The sequence below is a fragment of the Octopus bimaculoides genome, chromosome 7 (assembly GCF_046866305.1).
Source record: "Octopus bimaculoides isolate indiv1 chromosome 7, ASM4686630v1, whole genome shotgun sequence".
Classification (NCBI taxonomy): domain Eukaryota; kingdom Metazoa; phylum Mollusca; class Cephalopoda; order Octopoda; family Octopodidae; genus Octopus; species Octopus bimaculoides.
Window position 1 is genome coordinate 3,195,119 of NC_142934.1, and position 10,652 is coordinate 3,205,770.

Consider the following 10,652-nt stretch of genomic DNA (forward strand, 5'->3'; position numbering starts at 1 on the left):
AAAGAAGGACAGACAAACGGATTAAGTCGATTATATCAACCCCAGTGTATAACTGGTACTTATTTAATTGACCCCGAAAGGATGAAAGGCAAAGTCGATCTCGGCAGAATTTGAACTCAGAACAAAGCAGCAGATGAAATACTGCTAATACATGCCTACTACCAGAGGTAGAGTAAATATGCTTTATTTCAATAAAGTGTGTGTGTGTGTGTATTTTTTTTTTTCAGGCGTGGGTGTGTGGTAAGAAGTTTGCTTCTCAACCACATCGCTCCGGGTTCAGTCTCACTGTGTGGCACATTGAGCAAGTGTCTTCTTCCATAGCCTCGAGCCGACTAAAGCCTTGTGAATGTATTTGGTAGACGGAAACTGAAAGAATCTCCCACCGTGTCTCTGTGTTTGTCCCCTACTACCGCTTGACAACTGGTGTTGTTTTATTTACGTCCCCGTAATCTAGTAGTTCGGTAAAAGAAACTGACAAAATAAATACCAGGTTTTTAAAAAAAGAGGTATTGGAGTCGACTCATTCGAGAAAAAAATCCTCCAAGGCAAAAATGAATAACCCTGTAATGGCCAAACACCCCGTCCAATACGCTACAGAGGCCGATTTCCCAGTCTTATGACCCTTTGTGTGTGTGTGTGTGTGTGTGTGTGTATAATCAATAATGTGGGTAGCTTATTAGCAATTTAAAAACCTAAAGGCAAATTTATAGATGTCACTAAAGTGACAGAGGATATATATATATATATATATATATATATATATATATCCTCTGTCACTTTAGTGACATCTATAAATTTGCCTTTATATATATATATATATATATATATATATATATATACATTTGTGTGTGTGTGTTGTATATATTAACGTATTTTATAATACGATTTATGAATATATGTATTTTTAATAAAATTGTTTAAATGGGCAGAGAAAGTAAAAATAAAAAGTTGCCTTCACAATTTTTCAGTGAGTCAAAATAGCCAAACTATATTTTATATAAAGTATCAGATACTCATTCAAAGAAAACATGGAAAGTCTGCGAGTCCATGAAGACTTGTAAAAAAATTTACAAGAAGGGAAACAACTTATTAACAACACTAACAAACAGAGAAGCAAACTTTTCCAAAATTCTTCGATACGATATGGCTCTATAGATAATATTTACTATTTACATGTGTGACTCTAAACATTGGAACGACTGAGTGAATTAAAACGAAAGAAATAAATGTGCCAGGAACAAAAGCTGACCGATTCCGTTAGCGGTAACTAGTCGATCGAATATGGTTAGACAATGGTAATCGATTCTAAAGGGACCCACTGTGAGAGAGAATTGTGCTAATTGTTTATTAATTTATTTTCTTAATTGTTTATTAATTAGTTGTCTTTATTGTGTCTTTGTGACACCACGGCACCAAATCTGAAGACAATGACGTCGACAAAGAAACGGAGACCAGAAAACATTGCCGTAATAGTTGATCTAACCAAATTCTGATGTTGTATTCTTGAGGAATTACCATTATCCATTTCTAGTTTTCTTTTACCAACATCCAAGGTATTTATTTAGTTTTGCATCGTTTTGTTTTTACATTTTCCGAAGATCAGACATTTTTTATAAAAAAATATTTCCTTACTTAACGAAAAATATGAAATATGATTAATAATAATTCCTTAATTAATATTTTTATATTTTTATTTTTCAATTTAAACTATGAAAATATTTTTTAAATCTTTGTGTTCTTTTGTTTTTGGCACCGAATTTCTTTTTTACGCCAAAACATTTCACCGAAAATCCAGCCTAACAAAATATAAGAAATAATGTCGCGATATTTGTCACCAAGTATCGTAATTCTTGAAGGTTTAGTGTCACCAATTTGCGGACAAAATACACTGATTTCATACCATAAAAAAACAAATTTCAAAATATAGCTTTTTAAAGTTTAAAATGTATCCTTTATTAACTAACAATAAACTACTTTAAATAGGAATAGCTGTTCCAAAACTCCCCCAACTCCACCCCATATATATATATATATATATATATATATATATATATATATATATATATATATATATATATATAACGGCAATCATGTTTCATGTATCGATTAAAATAGCCAAATCCGAAGAACTAGTCATGGTGTGTCTCGATTTAAATTATTAAGCAAAGTTGGTAGATTCGGATAAGTTTGTTATGAAGAGATTCCTCGCTTTTCAGACATGGATTTTCCTTCGTCTGGGAGAAACAAAATGTTTTAGCTTTGGGATTTTTCTGATTAAATAGCGATTCTTCGATTCTTTACAAATTGATAAAAATCAGAAGAATCTAATATGGTTAAATTAATAATAAAATGAGAGAATTTATTTAAGATTTATTTTGTCAAACGGATAAACAGAGGACCTCGTATTTATTTATTTATAAGTAAGAATATATTTAATCACATCGGGTTTGATATATTTATGGTTGTTAGCTTATCGACTTCAGACGAATGCCAAATAAAATCAGCTTTAATAATGTTTGGACTAAAAAAAACTCGCGAATTAAATGTAAATATTGCAAATCATTTCGTTCGATGTTTCGGTTATATTCGAAAATGTCACAAAAGTTCCATTGTCCGGGAAGTGGTAAACAAAGATACGGACATTCACAAATATAGAGTCCTGTTGGTGGTGCTCAGACCTGATTGAGCAGGCTTGTGATCAAAGGCAATCAAGCCGTGACCATCTCATCGTTTTAGAAACATCATTAGTATCGATTACATTACTCTAATGTGTTCTTTCCCCATTTAAGACGGCAGGGTGAAATCGAAAGATATTTGGCTGCTATTTCCAGCAGGTCGAACGACTACGAGGAGACTACATTGTTTGTGCGTAGATATCAATAATGATCGAAATGCCTCTATGTACAGAACAACTATTCCAGCTTTGCGGAATTTCAACCGCCATTCTGTAAGCCAAATAACTTCTAAGCAGCACTCCCACAGACAAATACCTCACATGTGTTGTCTACTTCAACGCCATCTCCTCCACACCTAGATTACTTGTTCCTTGCCAAACTCCCTTGTTCAACCCTAGCTCAGCCCTGACATGCCGTTAGAACATTCCAGCTGTGATTATTCCGGTTTGTACTTTTGGTTTTTACTTTTTTTTCTGTCCCCCACCCCACCTGGACGGGTATATCTAAGATCACGCATTCCTGTGTCCTTTTGTTAAAAAAAACAAACAAAAAAGATGGTGAGCTGCTATTTCTAGAATATCAAGACGCCACACAGAGGCCTCGGTTTGTTTCCTCAGCTAGTAGGGAAATGAGATTTGTGTGCCGTTCACTTACTTACTGACAGTCATTCCTTATCGTGATGTATTTGGTTACTAACTTGTACTAACACCAATTCTGTTCTTCCCACAAACGAAACGGTTCGACCAGAACAGCCACAGATAACTCTGCTCAGAGGGGAAAAAATGTACTTTTCCCAAATTAATTTGGGATAACTTTTGGAGGCACTCTTTTATTCTATTATTCCTTTCAGTCATTTTACTGCAGCCATGCTGGAGCACCGCCTTTTAGTCGAAGAAATCAACTCCAGGACTTATTCTTTATAAGCCTGGTACTTATTCTGTAGATCGCTTTTGCCGAACCCCTAAGTTATGGGGACGTAAACAGACCAACATCGGTTGTCAAGCAATGGTGGAAGGACAAACTCAGGCACAAACATATACATATATGTGTGTGTGTATATGTATATATATGTGTGTGTGTGTGTGTGTATGTATATATGTATGTGTGTGTGTATGTATATATGTATATATATATATGTGTGTGTGTGTATGTGTACAAATGGTGCTTTTTCTGTGCCACCGGCACGGGACCAGTCAGGTGGCACTGGCATCATATATTTTTATAATTAAGATCTAAGCAGTTAATATACGAATGCAAAAGAGATATTCGAATAACCGTAAACCTACTTTTGGGCCACCCTGTATAGTTTCTATTAGTGGCTGTGTGGTAAGAAGTTTGCGTCCCAACCACATGGTTCTGGGTTCAGTCCCACTGCGTGGACCTTGGGCAAGTATTTCTACTAAAGCTTCAGTAAAAAGTAAAAGATATATGACAAAATCTTGCCAAACAAATACCAAACCATAAACAGCCTTCTTATTTTCATCCTTGTTCTGTTGATTCTCATTCTTATGTAAAGCAAAACCAAATGCTTGACATCCTTGGAAGTCACTTTACCATTCTCTAGTAATGATGATGATTTCAACAGTCTGATGATCAGAGTATGGGGACATAGTTGACAATCTTTTGCAGGTTTTAAATTATAAAAATGCTTTAAAATTTCTGCTTAATGTAGGCATTCAACCTTCTAGAAACGGCAAACAAGATTTCCCTCAATGTCAAATCCTACCATAGTAAAAGATGGGAAACCAGCACCTGATTTTCATACATTAGATCTGAAAAATAGACCAGATGGGCAAGGTTGGACCATCTTTGATTAGAGCTCTGCTTGATCAGGGCTGACATGAGGTGGTGTGGGCTAAACAACAATGACAAAAACAACAACCATTTCTTAACTATTCTGAATTTACCTGATTTTACCTTTTCTGTCTTTTTCTTCCAGAGGCACGTTTGAAACTAAACTTATGGGCAATTTGATTAAGAAAATCTCCCCACCGTCTGCGAGTTACGAAGTTATATTACCTCCCTATCAGAAACCATGGCAACTTCTGTTTTCTGGAGATAACCATTCCTGGGACTCAGTAGCAAGTAAGTATTTGCATTCTTGAATTAACTCATCATTATCATCATCATCATCATCATCATCATATTAATCAGCCCGAGACTATAGCTGAAGACACTTGCTCAAGGTGTCACACTATGGGACTGAACCCGGAGCCATATGGTTGGAAAGCAAGATTCTTCCCACACAGCCACGCTTGTTAAAAACTGAAAATGCCAAGTCATTGAATATATTAACAATAAAAATATGCTTCATGATTATTTGTATATTTCGTATTCGTTATATAAATCTTGATACAGCCTCAGAAGTTAAGTTACTGAAATAACTCTCTCTCTCTCTCTCTCTCTCTCACACACACACACAAGGGAGTGGTAGTTAGTCATGGCGTCTTTACAAGGCAAGGGAAATAACTTTTCGTCATAAACTATAATAGAACATTGATAGATAATAAAATTATTTGTTTAAAAACTGTCCTATATTGCAGTTCGTGGGTTAGTAAGAAAGAAAACGTAATTCCCCATCTTCCACCACAACTACACCTTAATGTATTAAGACACTCGTCGCTCTGCCTTCTACCTTCAAATCATTACCCTAGCATCCTAACGAAATAAGGACAGGCATCCTTCAGTGTCCTCCAAGATATCCTGTGAATATATTCCACAGTGTACTCCTACATGTGGAACAATATGGACCCTTTGCCAGGCGTACCCTTAGATCAGTATGTCTCGACCATTTTTTAGCTATGGACCCTTTCGGTTCCCATTTTACTTGGATGGTTTCTCATAGCCATTTAATACTTAAAAATCCTTTTTATATATTTTTTTGCGTGTTGGGTCTCATGGAGGTAGTGACCAAGAAGACCTAAGACCCATCAAGCCGAACAAAATTGCAGTCGTGGCAGATACCCGTGTCACGCAAATTGCGACCCGTGCCAGTGGCACGTGAACGCGCTCTGGTGTCATGTAAATGGCACGTAAAAGCACCCATGACACTCTTGGAGTGGTTGGCGTTAGGAAGGGCATCCAGCCGTAGAAAACCATACCAAATCAGACTGGAGTCTGGTGCAGCCTTTCAGCATGCCAGCCCTGGTCAAACCGTCCAACCCATGCCAGCATGGACAACGGACGTTAAATGATGATGATGATGAAATATTGTTAGGAATAGTATAAAAAATTGTTAAAATATTTTGTGCAATTTTGTTTTTCTAAACTGTTATGTTACACATACAAATATATACATACATACATACATACATACATACATACATACATACATATATATATATATATATATATACACACTCTTACCTTAATCTGATGGGTTATTCTGTACTTTTGTAGAGTGCACATTTATTAATCTTAGACAAGAATGTTGTTGACAGTGACTTCAAAGTTTTGGCCAGCTAAGCCATTATATTTATAACATCTTCACACTCACAGTAATTGCTTTCTTCTTTCTCTCCTCATCTAGGTTCTTATGGTTTCCAAAACTCTCGTCGCTACTGCTGTAGAGATGTCGACTGTGATGGATCAGTTTGTTCACGTTATGTACGCATTCTCTTTCAGAAAGGAACCAAAAATCTAGAGATTAAGTAATTACATTTCTCCATATTTTCATTGAATTTTTCACACATTTTTGGTTTTCTTTTTTACCTTGTACCTGTGTGTGTGTGTGTGTGTGTGTGTATGCATAGCACCATTTTATATTCTCAAACTTGTTTATTTCTCTCTCTTATTCAATATAACTCATTCACTCTTCACTTCTTGTGCATTATTCTATGCAATGCACAAGTGCTTTTGGCCACCTTTTCTGATGAGTAATTTACACACACAGATACATATATATATATAGTTATATATACATGATGTACAAGTTTACTTTGTATTCTCTATTAGGATTCCTGAATCTTCATTTAGAATGATCTCCGATGCAAGGAAGCAAATAAAGTTTCTACATTGAATAATATTTTTCATCCTAAGGTGGCAAACTGGCAGAATCGTTAGCACGCCAGGCAAAATGCTTAGCAGTATTTCATTAGCATGCCAGGCAAAATGCTTAGCAGTATTTCATTAGCATGCTGGGCAAAATGCTTAGTGGCAGACGAAATACTGCTAAGCATTTTGCCCGCCACTACATTCTGAGTTAAAATTCCGCCAAGGTTAACTTTGCCTTTCATCCTTTCGGGGTCAATAAATTAAGTACCAGTTGAGTACTGGGGTCGATGTAATCAACTTGCCCCTTCCCCCCAAATTTCAGGCCTTGTGCCTATAGTAGCAAAGAATATTTTTCATACTGATCTCCATTTGGTTTGTAATCTTAAAGAATTTTACACCTGTATATAATGACCTTAGCAGACCTAATTACAATGATGCCTCATAACTTTAGAAGATCTCTAATTTGTCTAATCATATTTTTCAAAATTGTTTATTTTGATAATAGTGTTTAATGCACAAAATTAACAAATTAAAATTTTATCTCTTAGGCCATTCGATTATTTAAAACAGTGGAAAAGTAGCAGATTGTTGCATGATTAAAATAAATGTACAAAATTGTAAGATTTATGAATTCAACAAGTAAATATTATTGTTTTGTATTTAACAAAGAAATACAAAATTCTCCAAAAATTTGATTGTTTTTCCTTTTACTTTATCTAATTAACAGGTACAAATCATTGAAAATTTTAATTTCCTGCAGCAATAAAAGTGAACTCGCAGCTTTTGTGAATGATGACTACGAAATCAGTAGTGTTGCCCTTTCCTGCCGGGATCATCTCATCCTTCTCATACTCCACAGACAACAAGGAATTGTAAACCAATTTGCATTTCCTATTGTAGACATACAACAAAAGAAGACTCTTGGCATCATGTTATCTCCAAAAGAAAATATGACTATTGTTAATGGTGACATCACACCTGACTGCTCTCGTACGGCTATTCTTTTCTTCTCCTTTTCCGAAGTCAGTAAAACATCAAGCTATGATTTGTATATATATTCTCATGAGACTTTCCAAGTCCTCAACATCATTACACTGAATCATGCTGTTCAACCATATGTTGCCTTTGACCCTCGTTTCAGGTGGTCTCGTATTGCTGTAGCCAACTACGAGTGTCGAGCAACAGGCGTCTGTAACGAACTTGTCACTTATTCTTTATCTGAAATGGGAATTGTTGTACGCAGCAACTTGTGTCTCCCTGTTCTGTTTGGCAGCAGCCGTTTTCATCTCTCCTACAGCAAAGACGGAACTTTACTTATTGTTCAGAAACTCACTGACAACCGCTTTGGGGTCACAGCTTTCTCTGATATATATTTGTTTAACGCCGATACAATAACGTTACTTAAGTATTTAACATCATGTCTTCCTGGTTTAATAAGAATATGTCGTGTTAATTATCAACTCGCATTTTCCCGCTGTGGCAGCTACATGAGAGTGCTTGATCATAAACAGAGTTCCGATGAAGTTAGTATCCTTGTTTATCAGATGCCACGAATCCTCAACTTACAAAGTCAGTGTCGAATAGTCATACTCCAACACCTTTCCAGAACTTGTGACATTGATATTCTACCCTTACCTTCTGTTCTCAGACAATACCTTAAATTTCAGCCAATTTTTCGGTGACACATTTTCATTCTACCCCTCGATGCCTTCAGTATTTATTTATATTCTCTGTCTCTCTCCATTCAATCATTCTTCTTCTTCATCTTCTTCTTCTTCTTCTTCTTATAATAATAATAATAATAATTATTATTATTATCATTATCAAGCTAGCAAAATCATTAACAAGACAGACAAGACACTTAGTGGTATTATCCCAACTCTTTACCTTCGGAGTTCTACTCTAAGTTCTCGTCAAGTGCTGGAGTCGATGTAATCAATTTCCCTTTCCCCTCAGGATTGCTGGCCTTGTGCTGAAATTCGAAAGAATTATTAAGAATCATTCATGTGTTGGATAAAATGCTAAGTGGCATTTCTTCAAGTTCTTTACATTCTAGTTTCAAATCCTGCTGAGGTCAGCTTTGCTTTCTGTCCTTTTGGGGGTCAATGAAATAAGTACTTGTCAAGTACCGGGGATTAATGTACGTGATCAGCCCCCCCCCCCCCACCACTGAGCTGGGGTAATTGTTGGCCCACCAGACAAAATGTTCAATGGCATTTCATCTACATTTTGAGGTCAACATTGCCTTTAACCCTTTCGATACCAACCTACCTGAAACTGCCTCTGGCTCTGTAGTACAAATGTCTTGTTTTCATAAGTTTTGAATTAAAATCTTCCACCAAACCCTAGTCACAATTTACGTTCTTAAAACACTAGCTGAATGATAACTAAGTTATTTTACTCAATTCTTTATTATATTTAAAATTAATTGAAAGAAACCCAGAGTATCTCAAAAGAAATATGTTAACAAAACAGTCTTTTGGGGTCAATGAAATTATTTCCAACTAAGACGGGTCAATATAATCGACTAAACCCCTTGCACAAAATTTCAGGCCTTACACCTATAATAACAGAAAGGATTATTATTATTAAGTAAGGCTTGATAATAATGCTTAGCACCATTTCGTCCATCTCTACATTCTGAGTTGAAATTCAGCTGAGGTTGACTTTGTCTTTCATCCTTTCAGGGTTGATAAAAATAAGTACCAGTTGAATACTGGGGTTGATATAATCAAGTTATCACTGCCCCGAACTTACTAGCCTTATTGCCAAAATTTGAAATCATTATTATTATCATCATCATCATTATTATCATTAGTTTTGTCTTAACTTTCCTATCTCCAAGACATGAAAAATTTCCCCTTATTTAAAATCTCACCTTTTCAAGATGGAACCTAGTCTTGACTTATTCATTTACAAACAACACTCAACTCTATTTTATTTATTGTTGATGGCCAGACTAAGCTGTTAGTTTTAAACACATTGAATTTAGCACATTGTATAAACTGGAGACTAAGAACATAACTGACATGAAATAGAATTTCAAAATTAGCTAAGTATCTTCGCTCATCTGCTAGATAGACTACTTTTTGGATTTAATCTCTTACATACTAAATGAATTGATAAAATGAAATCCAATCTTCATTACTATGGAAAAGTAATAACGGGTGGGATTTGATCAACAAGAAGATGAAATCAAAAGAATGGCTGTATCTCTTTCCTGCTTCTAGTTTGTATCTTTCTCATAATTCTTCCTTTAAGTATACGTTTCAGTCTAAACTTTATTGTACTTTATTTTATTTTATTCCAGTTGTTATTGTTTTTTGGTTCAATCTAGTCAAAAAGCTTTATTTTTGATTTCTTTCAATTTTTCCTGTTTTTTTTTCTTTGTGCCAGAGAAAATATCACAGATAATAATATATTTTCAAGACTAAATAAAAAAAAAAAAAAAAACACTTGTTATAAACGAAATAAATTTAATTCAAAACAAGACAAATTTTGAAATTTTGTTTACATCTTACAGGCAGCTTTCGACTGTTTCCACCCAAAGGACTATTTTTTTTAACAAAATATTTACATGTCATTATTTATAGCTTTATCTACTTGGAGTTCCACCGTTAAAAATTTTGAAATCTTTGTATTAATTGGTAAATTCTTGCTGATGTCTCAACGACCAGAATATTGGAAGATAGTGATGTAAGGAGAGATAACTCATCACATTTCTTACGTTTTATTATTTCAGCAAATGTTGCCATCTCAAGCGAACAAAATTTAAGGAGGGAGCGGGGAAATTTTCTTTATCCCTTTTTTTTGTTTTCTTGAAATGATTTCAGTTGTGTTGTTTTTGTTTCAAATTAGGAAACTGTAAAGATGACAGTGGATCTCCGTCGTTCGATGACGAAGATTCATTTCTTCAGCCAATTGAATTATCTCCTCCTCATTTAACGGGTTTGTAACCGAATACTGCTTGGACAAGTCCTACCC

At 35.1% G+C, this 10,652-nt stretch overlaps 1 protein-coding gene across 2 annotated transcripts; it reads left to right on the forward strand.

The window, feature by feature from the left end:
* Positions 1-1,000: 1,000 nt before the first annotated feature.
* On the forward strand, positions 1,001-10,155 carry LOC106871578 (uncharacterized). 2 transcript variants are annotated; one of them, XM_014918084.3, is made up of 4 exons: positions 1,001-1,553; positions 4,615-4,760; positions 6,205-6,325; positions 7,396-10,155. In XM_014918084.3, the coding sequence occupies exons 2-4, from the start codon at positions 4,637-4,639 to the stop codon at positions 8,348-8,350; spliced, it is 1,200 nt and encodes a 399-aa protein (XP_014773570.1). In that variant the 5' UTR covers positions 1,001-1,553; positions 4,615-4,636; the 3' UTR covers positions 8,351-10,155. The 2 variants fall into 2 exon arrangements, with proteins under 2 accessions (XP_014773570.1, XP_014773571.1); XM_014918085.3 differs by lacking the exon at positions 1,001-1,553 and adding an exon at positions 2,625-3,119.
* Positions 10,156-10,652: the final 497 nt, after the last annotated feature.

Coding starts and splice junctions, on each gene's coding strand:
- LOC106871578 (XM_014918084.3), top strand. CDS start 4,637: ATGGGCAATTTGATTAAGAAAATCTCCCCACCGTCTGCGAGTTACGAA. Junction 4,761..6,204: donor TTCCTGGGACTCAGTAGCAA/GTAAGTATTTGC, acceptor CTCCTCATCTAG/GTTCTTATGGTTTCCAAAAC. Junction 6,326..7,395: donor ACCAAAAATCTAGAGATTAA/GTAATTACATTT, acceptor TCTAATTAACAG/GTACAAATCATTGAAAATTT.